The 18,937-nt window shown below is 39.7% G+C and overlaps 1 protein-coding gene across 1 annotated transcript; it reads left to right on the forward strand.

The window, feature by feature from the left end:
- Positions 1–15,928: 15,928 nt before the first annotated feature.
- LOC125344201 (RNA polymerase II subunit A C-terminal domain phosphatase SSU72-like) lies at positions 15,929–16,513 on the forward strand. The gene has a single exon (XM_048336823.1). The coding sequence runs from the start codon at positions 15,929–15,931 to the stop codon at positions 16,511–16,513; it is 585 nt and encodes a 194-aa protein (XP_048192780.1).
- The last annotated feature ends 2,424 nt before the right edge of the window (positions 16,514–18,937 follow it).

Below are 18,937 nucleotides of genomic sequence, written 5' to 3' on the forward strand. Positions count from 1 at the left end.
GATTTAAAGGTATGTACCATCATACTTGGTAATAATTATATATAATATTATATATACATTATACCTGGTAAAAGAGTGTATTTTATTTTCTTATTTTTTTTCTGACATGAATTCAGGGCCTGGGAGCCATCCTTGAGCTCCATGAGCCACAGCTCCACTTCTGACTGTTTTTACTTGTTGATTGGTAGGAAGAGTCTCACAGATTTTTCTGCCTGAGCTGGCTTTGAACCACAATCATCATCAGAGCTCAGCCTCCTAAGTAACTAGGATTATAGGTGAGAGCTACTGGCAATAGACTACCAGTAATGTGCTTTAAAAAAAAATTAAGGAAATGTGGGAATGACCGCTGTAGGCCTGGAGCTAGACTTCAGCAGTAACAGCCACAGCCTTCAGCTGGCAATTTAGGTCTCGCAGAGAAGATGGCGATTTAGGTCTCCCAGGATTGCGCCTATCTCCCTTGGCACCCTTCCTTGATTCCCAAAGTTTCAAGAGTCCTTATGACCTCCCTGTTACTTCACTGTTCTCAATAAATGTGATTACATGCTTCAAGAGTTGGAATACATGAATCACCAAGTACAATCTATCACATCTCTTTGAAGATTAATAAATCATTTGTTCTTAGATTTATTTATTTGATAAATGCATAAACAGCATCAACTAAATTTCCTAAGATAGAAACTATGTTTTGAGATTAAAAGATAAACAAGTAAGCAAATTTTTCTTAGGCATGATATATTGTGAAATAGTGACCCCAAACTCACCAAATTTGTCAAAAAATACTAAAAAGTATATCAGAAATAAGACAATTCTCAAGAAACCTATGGCATAAAACACTGTGATTATAATTAAACTTTATTTTGGAAATACTGAAGACTGGATTCAGAGCTTTGTGCATGCTAGGCAAAAGGTGTACCACTTGAACCACATCCTTAGCCCTTTTGACTTAGTTTCTTTGACAGATATGGTTTCCTGCTTTTGCCTAAACCAACCTCAGAACGTGATTCTCCTACTTTAATATCAAAAGTATCTGAGATCACAGGTGTGTACCACCACATCCAGCTGGTTTGTTCATTTGTTTTTATCAGCTGTTTGGTGGACTTTAATTTCATCTATAGTACTGTTACAAAGAAGTTTTAATACTAATATAATCAAATCTTTTTGCAATTTTCCAGGTGTTTTAGAAAAGCTATTGTGATTTTTACCTAGGCTAGCCTCAAACCACAATCCTCTATCTATACCTCCCACATTGCTGGCATTAAAAGGATGAGCCATCATTCCTAATCCTTATAACTAAACTGAAAACTGAAGGCAAAAAAAAAAGCAGTCATATTTGCGGCATGGGCACACGAAGGATTTCACACCTAAAACCACAGAAGCTGGACAAAAAGTGTTGAAAAATAAGAACTGTCGATTGTGAATTTAATATCTGTCAAAATAATCCTTCAGGAATGAAGAGAAAATATAAACAACTTCAGATAAATAAAAATTAAAATAATTTCTTCCTGGAAGGCTTACCCTTAAGAAACTGGGTAAATGAGATATCTTCAAATGGAAAGTATATTATAACAGAAGGAACTGTAGCACATCAGGGAAAATAAGAGAAGGAATATGAGTAATAAAATAGACCATCATTTCTCTCATAAGTTTTCTAAATCATGTTTGATGGTTGAACAAAAATTATAGCATTATATGATGTTCAAGGCAATAATATTTAAAAATGGTGAAGGTAAAAGGACCTGAATCAAACTGAGGTTTCCACATTACACAAGTAGACTGCTACAACTCACATAGCAATGTATCAATACTCAGAACAACCACTGAAAAAATGATCACCAAGACTATAAATAAATCAAGACATAGTCCTAAAAACTGTCTAAATAGCACACGTGGTGTACCCACATATACACACATAACTAAGTCCCAGTGGAAACAAGTAGTAGATAGCAATTTCAAGCATTAACATGTAAATATTAGCTCAAATATAAATGATAGAAATATACTAAAGAATACAGATATGAAGTAAAGATAAAAAAAGAAACACAGACGAAGTATATTCTTCTTTCAAGAAGTCATGTCAAATTTATAGGTAGGTTGGAGGTAAAAATGATAAACTTTATACAGGCATTAATGTAAAAAGAAAGCCAATGTGGCTATGTGAATAGCTGATAAAATGACTTCAAGTCAAGTAAAAATGACTACAGAGTGACATTATGTAATGACCCAAGAGCAATCCAGCAGCAAGACATGAGCCTAAATGTGCACACTAAGCAACAAGACTTCATAATATGTGAAGCAAAAAGTGATAGAGTTAAAAGGAATAGGCAAGTATAAACTTCCAGGTAGAAGTTTCAACACCCCAATCTCAATGACTGATAGAAAAATCACACAGAAAACCAGAGAAGATATAGAAGAACCCATAACATTCTCAGACAACAGAATCTAGTGGAACTTTACAGGACATTCCTTTCAACAACAGAAGCATATACACATATATTCTCTCCTTGGGCCCTCTCCCCCCAACCCACCCCGAGCATGGGAGCCTCATATTCACTTGGCTCGCTAGTTCATAGTCATTCCTTCAGTCTTGTTTTTTACTGGCTATTTTGAAGACAGAGTCTCATGTACTTTGCTACCTAAGTGAGACTTGAGCCTCAATCCTCTATGTCTCAGTCTCCTGAGTAGCTAGGATTACAGGCATGAGTCACCAGTACTTGGCTAGCATACACATTCAGAAGTGTGCATAGAAGATACTCATATTCCTTGACTTGTGAAGAGCTTACATCTGAATAAATCCAACAGAAGCACTGCAAATGTGGCAAGTTGGAAATGCTGACTGTAAAGCAGCACAGCACAGTTTCCCTCATGACCCAATAGCTGACTAGGAGTTGTAGTTCACTATTACTGAGCAGCATTTTGAGAATGGATCGTAGAACATATTACTGGCCCAGATGTTTATCACTTTTGCAACATCATAAAGTCAGAAAACTGTAAGTGAAACGTTCACAAGTCAGGGACAATCTATATACCAAATTAGACAATATCCTGAGCTAAAAACAATTACCAACACAGTTAAAAAGAACTGAAATTTTGCCATTCAACAGTGGCTGATATGTGTAATCTTAGCTCCTCAGGAGACAGGATTTTGGGTTGAAGCCAGCCCAGGCAGTCTGCAAAACTCCATCTCCAATTAACCAGCAAAAAGCAGGGGTGGAGGTGTGGCTCAAGTGGTAGAGTGTTAGGCAGGGTGCGTGCAAGAAAGCCGAGCAAGTGTGTTTTAAGTCTGAGTTCAAGCCTTGGCACTGGCACAAAAATAAAAAATAAAAAGGACTGAAATCATAAACAGCATTTTCTCTAATCATGATGAAGTTAAAACCTAGGCAGATGCTTTTTAACACCTGAATTATGCCTATAGCCCCTGAGATTATTCTAAAAACAGTTAGAGGAAAAACTCCAAATACTTGGAAATTAAACAACAACTTCTAAAGAATCCATAGTCCAAAATGTGTCTTGGGAGAAATTATGATTAACTGATTTTTAATGTATGCCAATATTTGTAAGACACAGGTAAAACTGTGTACAGAGGGAAATTTATGCACTTAAATACTAACATTAGAAAAGACGTAAAGTGTGAAATACATAATCTAAGGTCCCATTTCAAGAACCTAGACAAAGGATAGGAAAATAATTCCAAAGAATGAAGGAATGAATAAAGTACAGAAATCAATTAAATTGAAAACAGAATAATAGTAGGGAAAAATCAACAAAACAGAGTGGATTCCTTGAAAACATCACTAAAATTGACACACGGCTAACAAGAAGTCACAAAGAAAAGAGAGAAGCTACTGATTACTAACATCAGAAACAATCCAAGGAATGTAGCTGTAGATCCTGCAAACATCCAAAGGATAACACAAAAATAGCATGGATAACATTTCTGGCACAAAGTCTCCAAATTATGTAGAACAGATCAAGTAATCAAAAACAAAAACTATCACATGTAACCCAATATGCAATACATAATTCAAATAGCTCTACAAGTATTTAGGAAATCGAATGTATAATTTTAAAATTCCCCCAGAAATCTCCAGGCCTGCTGTTTCATTGGTGAATTCCTCCAAACTTTTAAAGAATTCGTGTTTATCCTATACAACTTCTTTGATAAAATAAGAGGAATAGAAGATGAGTACTAAAAGAATAATCAGCTAGGAGCTGGTGCCTAACTACACTGGAGACTGAGATCTGAAGATCCTGATTCCAAGCCAATGCTGGGAAGGAAAAGTCTGAGAGACTCCTATCTCTAATTAACCACAAAAAATTAGAAGTGGAGCTGTGTCTCAAGTGGAGAAGACTAGCCTTCAGCAAAAGAGTTCAGGGACAGTGCACAGGCCCCAAGTTCAAGCCCCAGTACCAGTACAAACACACACACACACACACACACACACACACACACTCAATCCATTTCAGGAAGCTACTTTTACAATGATACCAAAAACCAGGTTAACATTACAAAAATGTCAGCTACAGATCAACAACTCTCCTGAATATAAGTACAAAAATCTACGACACAATCTTAGCAAACAGAATTCAGCAATATATAATAAAGAATTACAACACAATCAAATGTGGTTTATTTCAAATATACAAGTCAAATCCCACATTCATACATCAAATTATTCAATTTCATCCACCATATTAGAAAGATAAGGAAGAAAAACTGCTTGAGCACATCTATTGATACAGAAAAAATTAATTACAAAGCCAGACACAGGTGGCTCACACCTCAGGTTACTCAGGTTGGTGAGATCTGAAGACTGAAATTCAAATGTAGCAAGGGCAAACCCCGGAGTTTTTTGTCAGTACAGAAAGTAATATTGGTAGTAAGATCCCAATTTTATTTTTAAATACACAGAAAAACACTGTAGAATTATTTAATGATTTGTTACCAATGATCGTTTTGGTATTGTGGAACTATGTATGATATTTATTTTTATTTTTGTGATTCTGGTTTTTCAAAATGATTCATGATAAACATCCAAATGTGGTACTCTTTGGTCTGAGCATCAGTTTCTGAGGAAGGAGGTATAGACGCCAAAGAGACAAATTCTAGTAAAGATGGCAGAAAGAGGGTTTAGGATTTCCAGTGTCATTCATGCAATCCAATAGGCCCCTTGTCATTTCTTAGCATCTCAGTTTCTAGAGGTACCTTTTACACAGAAAAAGAGTGACTTTACAAGATCATGATGTCAAATTGTTTAGTATTTAAATTAAGATTATTGATGGACCTATGTTCCTGAAAGTCCTTCTTATTTGAAGTATGGAAGAAACCTAAAAGAAACTGAACCTACAACTACTAGTCAAAGACAAAGAATATAAGTAGAGTAGAATTTGAAGTGTACCCAGAAGAACAAACGGAAGGCAGTGGCTAGAAGAGGTGGACAGAAGGGAACAGTCATAGGACATATTAAAGAATAGGAATTTGATTCTAGCACTTAACGAGGTTTAATGTAGAGTTGATTGCACAGGAGCAGGAGCCAAACAGAGCCCAGTGAAGGGTCCCAGATATTGACAATAATAAGATGCTTCTGGCCGTCCTCAGCTGGAGAGATGAGGGCATCAGCTATATTACTGAAGCCAATATTGCCCTGAGGAAGCTGGAACCAATATAGTAGGTTGTCTGGCAAGAGCTGAAGCCACAGATGTAGCCACAGCTTGGAAAATCTGCCCACATCATAAGGAAAGTGTGAAAGCACCGTAGACTGTTTCTCCTTCCAACCCTCTAATCTTCAACCAATGCCAAGTGCAGTTGCAGATCAGATGACTTGGGAACCTGAGAAGTTGAGTCCATAGGCATCAGCTCTTAGGATACAGAGCAAAGCTGGAGAATGGTATGAAACTGATCTTAGGCAAAGAGGCCCAGGATAAATACAGGTACTCATTTTAGCTACTCAGCATCCATCCTCACCTCATACCCATATTTAATAAATTCATGTTGGTGTCAGACATGAAACAAGTACCCATGACTTACCAGCTTACTCCAGAAGGAAGAGAAAGAAAATCTGATTCATTGAGGTTTTTTCCTCCCTCTCTCTAGTCCAAAATCTCCCAGCATTATGAGTATCTTCCTACAAATACCAGATGTGTCTCCTTGTAGTGTGGTGGACTGTAACTGAAATTATAAATTCAGTATTATCAATACCCCTCCTATGAAACAGAAGGAAGGGAATTGTTGGGTTGATGCAATGCATGATCACTTAGACTGGTTGCTGGGATTCTTCGTTGGTGATTCGTCACATGACCAGAGTTGATATTTGTCACTTTCTTCTTCTACCACAAATTTTATTTTTCCTTTCAGTTAGAACATTGACTTATTGCAGTTCTTTTGCTAGGAGGGTGATCCAACTTTTCATTTCTGCAAGCTATGAACCTTTGATGGTCCTTTGTTTCCTTTAGTTGCTGTAGACATTGTTGGACTTTTCCTAACAAAAATAGATGTACTAACAAATGTTCCCACGGATCCCACGGTTTTAGATAGGAACCTTCTGTTTGTATTATGTAGCCATTTAGTTTCTCATTATTAATCATGATCAATCATCACACAGCCATTTATAGTCAGCTTCCTCTGCTCCTTGGGTCAATGTAATGAACAACTCCAAATAGTAGGTGTCAGATTCAATTTTAGTTAATAATGAAACTAATAATGATAGCAGCATTTGTCTTGAGAACAGGACCTGTAAACTAACTAACAGAGCCAGAAGGTGTGGACAGCAATAAAAGAAAATTCTGAAAGGATGCTAATAGGTTATGCCTGTTAATCTTAGCTATTCAGGAGACTTAGAGTAGGAGGATCAAAGTTGAAGGCCATCCCTGGCATAAAAGTTTGTTAGATTCTATCTAAAAAATAAGCAGCAAAAAACAGGGCTGGAGTCATAGCACAAGTGGTAAAGTGCCACCCTAGCAAATGTGAGGCTCTGTGAGTCTAAGCAAGCCCCAATAGCATTGGAAAACATGTCTGAGAATTGATTGTTAGATAATAATGAGCAAAATACGTCTCTACATACTTTTTGGATGTACTGTAGTTGGAACTTGTAATAACCTGCATGGCTGGGAAGTCCTACCCTGTGCCGAATCACTGTCGAGGCCCGAGGAAAGTGGAGGCCTGTAGAGAGCCAGAGAACACAGCAGAGTCGAGCTGGCTTGTCGAAGGAGTGGAGCAGAGCAGAGCAAATGAGAGAGAAGCTAAGCTGAGCCTGAGGCCTGTGGAAAAGGCCAGAGCCTGAGGCTTGTGAGGAACCCTGAGCCTGAGGCCTGTGGGGAAGTCTGGAGCCTCAGGCCTGTGGGGAAGTCCGGAGCCTGAGGCCTTTGAAGGAGCCAGGAGCCTGAGACTTGGGGAGAGGTTTGGAGGCTGAGGGTTGTGGAGAGGTTTGAAGCCTGAGGTCTGAGGAGAGCCCTGAGGCCTAAGGCCTGCAGAGAGAGGTCTAAGGCCTGTGGGGAGGCGTAAGGCCATAGAGGCCAGGCCTGTAGGAAGGAGGAATAGAAAGAAGCTCACTCCTCTGGAGGTTTGGGGGATTGGAGGTTGAGGTGGCTGGAGGTTAAGGAGTGGAGGTTCGGAGGTCAGGTCTGGTCAGGTCAGCTCAGTTCTGGGTTCTGGGTAACCAGTCCAGGACAAGGTAGTTGCAGCATTTGGAGATGGAGGGCTGTTCTGGTTCTATGTTTTAGGTTGTAAATAAAGTTCCTTTGTAACTAAAACCCCTTCCCACCTTAAGTTGTGCCTCTATGGATTATTCTCTCTCTCTCTCTCAGGATACAACATATTCAGAGCCTCATGTTTGCTAGACACTCTACCACTTGAGCCCATCCCCCAGTCATCTTGCTTTTTGGTCACTTTCCAGCTAGATTCTTGTACTTTTGCCTGGTTGTCCTCAGACCATGATCCTCCCATCTCTGGCTCCTGAGTAGTATGTACCACCATGCTTAGTGCCATGGCTACTTTTGCCCCTTAATTCCTGAACCTGTACATTCTATATAAGGGAAAAACTTATTCTAGACATCCCAGCACCAAAGAATTGATCCCTTCATTTGGAACCACAAATAAATCTGTACATCACCTTAACAATAACAAATAAAAAGAAAAAGAGAAAAAATTAACTCTTTTTAGTGCCAACCAGGAACTTGAATTCAGGACCTGAGCACTGTACCTGAGCTTGCTTGCTTGCTTTTTTGTTTGTTTGTTTGTTTTTTACTCAAAGCTAGCACTCTTATCACTTAAGCTAAAGCTCCACTTTCAGCCTTTGTATTTATTGGAGATAAGAGTCTCTTGTACTTTGCTACCCAGAGGCTTCAAACAGTGATCCTCAGATCTCACCCTCCAGAGCAGGCATGAGCCACCAGAACCCTGCTAAACTAACTCTTAACCAAAACAAATTTATAGAAAAATATCACACTTGGTTGATTAGATAAGAAAATTGTACAGAATTTCCATATCCAGTTATTTAATCGTGTGGTCTAGTTGGATATTTTGTTCAATTCGTTATAGAAAGCACTAACCATTCTCTGCCACACAACATATTGAGCTGGAGGATATGTGATTGCTGCTTGGACATTATTGTACTCTCTCTCTCTCTCAGAAAAGAAGTTCATAGCAGGGCATTACTGCCTTTTACAGATATAGTTCTGCTAATTACATCCGGGTCAGTCAAGATTTTTTTCTACTTTATCATTTAAATTCACTTTGCAGATAAGAGGCATGGCTCAAGTGATATAGCACAAAATCCTGAGTTCAATTTCCAGTACTGACACATTAGAAAACAGAGAAATTATAAATGCACTTTGGTGATAGGGTTGTAGCTACAGGTACAGGTGTTACTTAACACGAGAGAGGTCCCAGGTGCAATCCCACACACTATAAAAATAAATAAATAAAATCTTAAAAAAAAGGAAATGTACTCACTGTCTTACATATGTAACCCCGCTGTACATCACCTTAACAATAACAAATAAAAAGAAAAAGAGAAAAAATTAACTTTTTAATTTAAATCTCATGATAACTCTTCATGAATTTTTTTTTTATTTTTTATTTTTTTTTGCCAGTCCTGGGCCTTGGACTCAGGGCCTGAGCACCATCCCTGGCTTCTTCCTGCTCAAGGCTAGCACTCTGCCACCTGAGCCACAGCGCCCCTTCTGGCTGTTTTCCATATATGTGGTGCTGGGGAATCGAACCGAGAGCTTCATGTGTTGGAGGCAAGCACTCTTGCCACTAGGCCATTTTCCCAGCCCTCTTCATGAAATTTTAAATAACCACCGTGGCAAGGTTTTCAAATTTTTGAAATGTGTAGGCTGGGGATATAGCCTAGTGGCAAGCGTGCCTGCCTCGGATACACGAGGCCCTAGGTTCAATTCCCCAGCACCACATATACAGAAAACGGCCAGAAGCGGCGCTGTGGCTCAAGTGGCAGAGTGCTAGCCTTGAGCAGGAAGAAGCCAGGGACAGTGCTCAGGCCCTGAGTCCAAGGCCCAGGACTGGCCAAAAAAAAAAAAAAAAAAATTGAAATGTGTAAAATTTGCTCCTGAAGCTTCTAAAAATCTTCAAAGTCCCACTCTAATGCAAATGATCCAAGTCAGTCTTCAGAGTAATCCAAAAACCTCTTCATACCTGTTATCCTAGCTACTCAGGAGACTGAGATCTGAGGATGACAGTTCAAAGCCAGCCTAGGAGGAAAACTTCACAAGACTCTTATCTCCAATTAAATACCACTTTTTTTGTAAAAAAGTAGAGCTGTGGCTCAAGTGGTAAAGTGCTAGCCTTGAGCAAAAGAAGCTCAGAGACAGCACCCAAGCCCAGAGTTCAAACCCCAGGGCTGGTGCACACACATGCACGCATGCACACATACACACATGCATGCGTGCACCCACACACATTCACACACATACGAACAGAAAACAAAACCAATATATAACTGAAATCAGTTCAGTCTAGTTAAATAAAATTTCCTGTACATCTTCTTTGTCCTTACCCACAAGACAGAGTCCCCATGATAAAGGCATGTTGTTAAGTCTTATAAAAAGAGTAACAATGTTGAGCAGGATAGGTCTCCAAAAAGTAGAAAATACATGTTGGTTGTATGGCAGATTTGGGGGGGGGAGGAAGTGAAATTAATGAGGAGGAGGAGAGAGGGTGCAGTTTGAAAGAAGGGGGATGCTGTGGCTCCATCTTGCTCCATACCAAACTATTAAGAGACTAAATGTCTTAAAAGGCAACCATCATTTACTCTGTTTATGAATCTGAACTTTGAGCAGGGCACAGTGAGGACTTTTCTTTGCTCCCTGTGGTGCCAACTGGGATGGCTTGGCCTGAGCTGGTGAATCTACTTCCAAGATGGTTCATTCACATGGCTGGCAAGTTGGTATTGGGCAGCCTCTCCTTGTTGGCCTGTCCATGTCATAGTTCAGTTCTGACAGTGATCCCTGCAAGGGATAAGAGGTAGAGCTGCCAATTTCTTGTAGGCTCAGAAAGTGTTAAACATCATTTCTATCATATTCATCTAATGAAGTAGTCACAGTTTCAAGGAGAAAGGACATCCAGTTGCCTTTCAGGACTGTTAGAGAACAAACACTGAGACCATGCTTCTGAACTTCAACAGGGAAACAGAAAGAGAAGACTGAGAAGGTGAAAGAGAAAACTTACCTGTTTTTTCTCAGGCTAGTTAAACCAGGAAGAGAGCAAATATTCTCCCCTTGGCTATTTTAGAAATCCATGCCAACTGAAATCAACACCCTTTCTAGGCACTTGCTACAAAACTGAGGGGTTTTTCCTCTACATGCACCGATGTAAAGAAGACCTTTCCAAATGTCACTCTCATTTCCCAAAATATATTCCTCTTGTGGTTTAATGCATGCCATATGTGCTAGATGCAGAGAATTTCAGGATGCATAAGACCGAGTCATAAAATGCACAGGTAGAAGGAGAAACTGAGAAGGAAATGACCACAAGTTATGAGACATACACATGCGGCTAGCTTGGATGTCCACACGTGAAACACATTGGTGTGTGGAAAGAGCTCACATTTCACTTTTCTTTTTTTTTGGACCACAGATTCTTCATATTAGTTCTGGCATCTGGATCTATGTCATCACAGTTCCTTGGATCTCAAGATTTTTTGTTATATAGTTATAGAACTATATGGTCAGTATCTCACTCCTACACAAGATTACATGTAGAATATACAGAATCCTCTTAAATACCATTAAGACACATTCCCAGCTGGAGTGATTCTCTTCTAATGATAGGCATGCAAAAAAAGGTGACATCAGAGGTTAAGCTACTGAAGTTTCTGCTTAGTTCTCATTCTCTTTGTGTGTGCCTCTGTTTTTCTTTCTCATTCTCTCTCTGTCTTTCTCCGTGTCTCTGTGTCTTTCTTTGTCTCTCTGTCATTGCCTCTCTCTGTTTCTGTCTCTCTGTCTCTCTGAATCACATGGCAGAAACAGGGCTACCAAAATATATATCCATAAATATCCAGAGACAGAGACAAATAACAGTTTGAGGAGACAGATATTTTAGCTTCAGCTGTTGGAGTCTCTCTAGCATGAAGCACTGGAAGTATGAGTGAGCAAGCCTAGAGGATCTCAACCCCAACCTTCCAGTTGCCTTAACTGATGCTGAGTGAAGATGAGATAAATGCTTTCTGTGTTGTGTTTGAACTCCTAAACCAAAGAATCCTTAAGCAAGCATATTGACTATTTGAGGCTCTTAGTTTTACGCAGTTTGTTAGGCAACCATGGTCATTAGAACAGCAAAGCAAGCAAGACCTAGACTTAGTGGTACTTTGCATGAATGAGGGAGAGTTTGCCTTTTCTCCACAGCTATGGATTTCAACCAAAAGGTTTTAGGCAGTAAGATGTGAGATGTAGAACACAACCTGAATATATGCAGAGAGGATCTTGTGCAAAAAGGTACCAGACACTGATAAAGATCACAATTTGAAGACAGTCTAGGCAGGAGAGTCCATAAGAATCATATTTCCTATCAACCAGCAAAAAGCTGGAAGTGGAGGTGTGGCTCAAGTGGTAGGGAGTTAGCTTGAGCAAAAAGGCTCAAGGACAGTGCCCAAGCCCTGAGTTTAAGTCCTAGGACAGGCATGTGTGTATGCGCACATGCACACACACAGATTATTGATATAACTTGGAGGATATTATTAAAATATAAAATGAATTATAAATTTAATTATTAAAATTATTTCCAAGTACTGCATCAAAATATGAGGAAATATTTTCACAAAGGAATATAAGCAAGATTAGGCCAATAATCTATCCCTCTGCTTTTCTCTGCAAGGTATTATTCAGCTAGCATCTAAAAACACATTAATTTTTCATTAGAATTCCCTTCATAATTTTTAGTTCTATGCTTAAATAACATTAAAAAATCTACCTCATTAATGCAGTAAATACTTGATTCAATTCCAACAGCTCAAAATAATGAGTTAGTATCTTCTGAGTTCATATAAATGAAGAAGGGGAGAAAAGCAGATACATATGGAACTTGACCTAAAACTTAGGCTACTCAACATGAGCCTGATACACACTGATAAAGTATTTCAAATGATTCCCATCCCTTTCTGTAATGGAAAATGTCATCACCACTTCATTAGGAATAATTATGCATTATTTTTCAATTTGTAAAGTGAATGTCAACTACAAATGACTCTTTATGGTTTATTTGTTAGCATGAATTAATTGTACCAAGGTGTTTCACTGTGACATTTTCATATACGCATATAATGTATTAAATTCACCCACTCTGTTACTCTTTCTTATTCCCCCTCTCCCTCTTATAAAGTATTGAGAAGTACTTTGATAATAATTTCACCTCATCCCACTCTCCTATTATCCACCCTCCCTTCCTGCTGGATCCCCTCTCCAAATAGTCCCTGTTTTACACTTATGTCATTCTGTTTTGGGGGTCCAGATTCTGAAATGAATATTTTAATTAAAAAATGATTGGTTCTACTGTGTCATTATCCCATTAGATTCTAAATGCTTGAGAAGAACTACACAGATGGTGATGACATGTGCAGTTGGTTAGATTGCTCCAAGAGAGTGTAAATGATAAGCAAAAAGGAACAAGAACAAATCCTAGGGAACACCCACATGAACAAGACAGAGTCAGAGAGGGACACTGAGGAAGGAGTTGGAGATGTAGGAGGAAATACAGGAGAAAGTATTCTTACAGAACAAGGAGAAGCCAGAGTTTGAAGAAAGCTTGCTGATTACAATATAAATGCTTTACAAGTTAAGTTACACAAGAGACTACTTGGGAAGAATTACTGAAAAGAGCATCATTGAACTCAATGAGAGTCATTTCTGCAGAGTCTTGAGACTCTGAGACCTTTTGCTTCTATTAAGTATAGGAGGGAACAAACCAGGAGGAACAGTAAATGTAGAATCTCCTTTCTAGCTTTTTCACTCAAGATGGAAGGGAAAAGATAACGATAGGATGTTAACTAAAGGGACCGTGTATATGTGTGTGTGTGTGTGTGCGCGCGCACGCGCGTGTGTGGTATAGTTTCTAATATGAAAATAAACTCATCATGTCTAAATACTGACAAATCAGTTGAGATAAGGAAGTATTCCAATTGCAGAAAAATTTTAAGGAGGCTGAAAGGAATGTGAATGGGTTTAGGTTAAAAAAAAAAAGAAGAAGAAAAGAAACCAGGTGCCAGGGATGAGACTATGAAAGTATGCACTTCAGTGAAAGAAGGGATGGGACTATGAAAGTATGCATTTCAGTGAAAGAAGGGACTGTCATTGAGACCTTAGCTCAGAATGGAATCTTTTCAGTCACTGGATTTGGATTGACATGTGTTCCCTGATGGTGGCTAGTGCCAGCAAGTATTTAATGGAACCAAGCATATATCCACTCTGGAGGAGGAGAACATTAATTTAGACCTAAAAATACTTCTTAAGCATGCACGGTATGGGTCTTTTGTGTCAGTTACCCTAACTACTAGGGTGGCTGATGATGATCATGGTTCAAAGCTAGCTAGAAAGGCTGTGAGACTCTTATCTCAAATTTAACACTAAAAAGCTGAAAGTGGAGCAGCGGCTCAAGTGGTAGAGCAGTAACCTTGAGAAGAAAAGGTCAGAGACAGCATCCAGGCCCTCAGTTCAAGTCCCGGGACTGGCACAAAAAATAAGGAAGAAAATACTTCTCCAACAATTTTACAATTATAATATTGAACACGCAGTAAGGAACAGCCAAGATCCAAAGAAGGTAACACACATAATTAAAACCCAGAACAAGTCACAGACTCGAAATATATCCACAGAAACTCCAGATACTAGGGTTAGCATACAACTTTAATTTTTTTAGTTGCCATCAATAAGAAATTTACTTATTTTTTTTTTTAAAAATCTAAATGCTGGCATTGTCCAGAAAAATTTAACAGGTTTATTTATAATTGTAATAAAGTTGAATTGCTAAAACTTGCTCACTGAAACATTTTGACTTGCATTAATGCTTTATATCCTCGCAGTTATATTAAAAATTCACACACAAATGAAAATGGAAAACCTGCCAATAACCTGATTTCTGTCCCCTATTTTTCCACTGGCAATCATATACTTAGGTACCTTTTGACCCCATGGGGGGGAAATTTAACATTCAGAACTACTGATAACAAGAAAAAGGGGGGGGGAACTTTGAGAATGAAATGCTTCCCATCTGAAGTGGATTCTTAGGCACGTTCTCCACGTATGCGGCTAGCTGGATATCTTTTGGCAAAATTGTTACATGTTTGGCATGGATAGCACACAGATTGGTATCTTCACAAAGGCCAACCAGATAGGCCTCACTAGCCTCCTGCAAAGCACCAATAGCTGCGTTCTGGAAGCGCAGATCTGTTTTGAAGTCCTGAGCAATTTCTTGCACCTAACGCTGGAAAGGGAGCTTGTGACTCAGAAGTTCAGTGGACTTCTGGTGTAGCGTCTAATTTCACGAAGCGCCACAGTACCAGGCCTGTAACGATGGGGTTTCTTCACCCGTCCAGTGGAGGGCGCACTTGTGCGAGCGGCTTTTGTTGCCAGTTGTTTCCTGGGTGCTTTACCACCGGTGGATTTGCAGGCAGTCTGCTTGGTACGAGCCATGGTATAGAGAGGCCTTACCCACCCCCCTTCTCCTTCGGCTGGAGCTCGGTGAATGAGAGGTGGTGCTGGAGTCGGAGAGTGGTGATGGCGCAGCGGCGGCTGCGAACACAATTAGCACACAACTATAAAATAATGTCATTTATTGCAAACAAGATAAAACCATTAAGAATGGAAGTTCTTGCACTGGAAAATAAAATTTAGCAGAGGGCTGAAAATAAAGCTTAAGTAGTAGCAAAAGGATGAGGTCCTATGTTCAAACCCCAGTATTGGCCAAAAGAAATAGAATAGAGGGGAGGAAGGAAAGGAGGTGGGGGGGGGGGAGAGGAAGAGGAGGAGGGAGGAAGGAAGGAAAGAAAAATTAGTATATTGGACACAGGTATGGCGTCAGAAAACTTTAATGGCCTTTACCACAGTCAGAAAATATGGAGACTGAAACTTGGGGAGACAGAAAGGAAAACAGAAGAACATAAAACATTGAAGACCCAAGGTCTTATGTAAAGTTGTGACTTGGGACACTGGTATCCCAGTGACCTTGCAGTAACCTATGCGCTGGAGGCTCAGGACAGCTGTGGCATTAGCTGTTGGCTCCTCTACTTCCGCTTTGGAACCTAGTGAGTCGTCTCCTATCACATGATCCTGTGACCACGTGTCACACAGGATGCTTTGCTGCACCGTGTGCAATTGCTGTGCTGCGCATGCGCGCCTGGCTGTCGCCACTTAATTTCCTCAGGTTGCCGCACCTTGCCCGCCACTTTCCCCAGTCATCTTGAGACGTTGCCCATTCTGTGGCAGCATGCCATCATTGCCACTGCGGGTGGCTGTGGTCTGCTTCAGTAATCAGAATCGGAGCATGGAGGCCCACAATTTCCTGAAAAGACGAGGTATTAGTGTTCGGTCCTTCGGAACAGGAGCATATGTGAAGCTTCCGGGACGATCACCTCATAGACCGAAGGTATACGATTTCAAAACCACCTATGATCAGATGTATAAAGATCTTCTGAAGAATGATCAGGCTTTCTATACCCATAATGGCATTTTACATATGCTGAATCGAAATAAGAGAATCAAGCCTGCGCCAGAACGGTTTCAGAACTGTAAGGATACGTTTGATCTGATACTTACATGTGAAGAGCGAGTCTATGACCTGGTGGTGGAAGATTTGAATTCCAGAGAGCAGGAGACCTGCCAACTTGTCCATGTGGTCAATGTCGATATCCAGGACAACTACGAAGATGCCACCATTGGATCGTTCCTCCTTTGTGATCTCTGCCAGTGTATGCAGGAGACAGAGGACTTGGACAATGAGATTGAGGAGCTGCTGCTTGTGTTTGAGGAAAAGACTGGCAAAGCTTTCCTGCACACTGTCTGCTTTTATTGAGGAGTACTGCTGGACTTCTCAAGCCTTCTATGAACTCCCCTAATATGTTTGCCTTACTAGCAGTAGTGTTTTTATTCTTAGGTTTTCTGACAAAGGAAAATTGTATTACCAAATGAACTTTGTAGTTGAAACAAAATATACTGGGTTATGAAATCTTTTCTACTTAATGTGTATATGTGGGATAATAGTTATAAAATTTAATTTTTTTCTTAAAAAAAAGACCTAAAAGATTTTGTAGTTCATTTACTTTCGAGATATTTTTGACTTGTTTATCTTTTTGTTTCTGTTCTGACTACATTGAACAAATATCTGAGTAAGTGCATAGTAAAGTAACAATAACAAGACCTTAGAACTGTCAGATACTTGGACTAGGCATCAGTGGCTCATGCTTGTAGTCCTAGCTACTTAGGCGGCTAAGATTTGAGGACTGCAGTTCAAATTCAGCTTGAGCAAGAAGTCTAAGAGACTCTTACCTCCAATTAAACACCAAAAGTGCCTGAAGTGGAGCGGTGGCTCAAGTGGTAGACAATACCCTTGAGCACAAAAGCTTAGGGACGGCTCCCAGGCTTTGAGTTCAAGTCCCAAAATAGGCACAAAAAATCTTGTTTGTCTTCATACCTTAGGAGGAGAGAAGAAATAGCATAAGAACAATATTAATGATGTCATAGCTAATTGTAAAAATCATTTGAAAAGGCTGAAGAACCTAAACCTTTAGGTTTAAAGGCTAATATATACTCAAGTGTTAGAGCATCAAAGACTCTTGTTGATTTAAGGAGCCGAACCAGGACATATAAACATATGACCACATTGGTAGAACATGTCAGGTTGAAAAACCAGAAGTCCAAAGAGGGATGAGGAGCCATTTGTTTACAGAAACCAACACCAGAAAAAGACAACACATGCTTACCAAGTTGAACTCAAGGATCCAGTCTGGGAAAAATAAACTTAAGCATTGTTAAGGTTTGAGTTTCCAATGGCCCCCTCAAACCATAGGCATGGTCACTAGCTTTAGCACTTTTAGGAGGTGGTGGGACCTCTAGAGGGTTTGGCCTAGCGGGAGGAGTAGGTAGTAGAAAGTGATCATGGACCTGAGCTGGCCAGCTTTCTGGCTGCAATGAGATATGAAGCCTCTTCCACCCCATGCTTTCCTATTGTGATATGTTGCTTCCCTACAGGTCCCAAAATAACTAGGCACCCATGGACTGGAGGCTCTGATATTATGAGGCAAAAGTAATCTTTCCGGCTTTTAAGTTGATTATTTCATATGTTCTGTCACCAAAATGGAAAGTCCACTACATTCTGTCACAGAGATGGAAGGTCCACTAATATAATCCAAGCAAGAGCTGGAAAGCAGAAGAAAAATATCCCACAAGTTGGAATGTAGGTAGAACTAAATTGGAAAAAAAGCAACTACAGCCACGCAATGTCATGAAATCCCACCCAGATCACATCTGAGTATAACTCTGTGGCAAATGGGTTAATTTGATTTAAAGGTATAGCACTAGGGTGAATGACTGAAGGCCTTAATAGAGTGAACTAATATGGTGCTAAATGTACTTTACAAAGATAGTTTTTAATATGGAGATGAACTAGAGAATTTGTGATAGTTGTGAGCTTGGAATCAGGTAATCTTGAGTACCAACACTGAATCTACCTCAACTAATTCTGTCCCCTAGGATATTTAAATAGGCTCTCTGGGCATCAGTTTTCTTGTCTACAGACTGAACATCATCACAGGGTTATTTTGAAGTCAATGAAATAATGTACAGGAAGTGTTTGGCCTAATGCCTGACAGTGAGCCTGTGCGTATAGTAAGCAGTTCTAGGGCTCTTCTAAGGAGAAGCCAGAGGCAGCAAGATTGACCAACCAGAGGCCTGCTTCAACAAATATGAACATGCTCCTATGGATGAATGAAAGATTCATTTGATTTTCAAAACTATAAGGGCCTACACTAGTGATGCCAACACTCTTGTTTTTTTTGTTTAATTTTTTTGCCAGTCCTGGGACTTGAACTCAGGGCCTGAGCACTGTTACTGAGCTTCTTTTTGCTCAAGGCTAACACTCTACCACTTGAACCACAGCACCACTTCTGGCATTTTCTGTTTATGCGGTGCTAATGAATTGAACCCAGGGTTTCATGCATGCTAGGCAAGCGCTCTACCACTAAGCCACGTTCATAGCCCAACACTCTTGTTTTTAATGACCACTGTCAATCATGTCTTAACCCTCTGCAATTTGCACAAGTTCAGCAGGCCATTAATTTCCTATAGAATTGAAGACATGATTCTCAAATATTAATGGAAAATGTACTTGTTTAATCAATCTACTCCCCCTTTTCACATGGCTACATCTCCAACCAAACCTAATTCTTACGAGTAACAGTTCAGAACAGATGCTGCTTATTTTCTGAGCCCAAGCAAGCTG

The sequence above is a fragment of the Perognathus longimembris genome, chromosome 28 (assembly GCF_023159225.1).
Source record: "Perognathus longimembris pacificus isolate PPM17 chromosome 28, ASM2315922v1, whole genome shotgun sequence".
NCBI classification, from domain to species: Eukaryota; Metazoa; Chordata; class Mammalia; order Rodentia; family Heteromyidae; genus Perognathus; species Perognathus longimembris.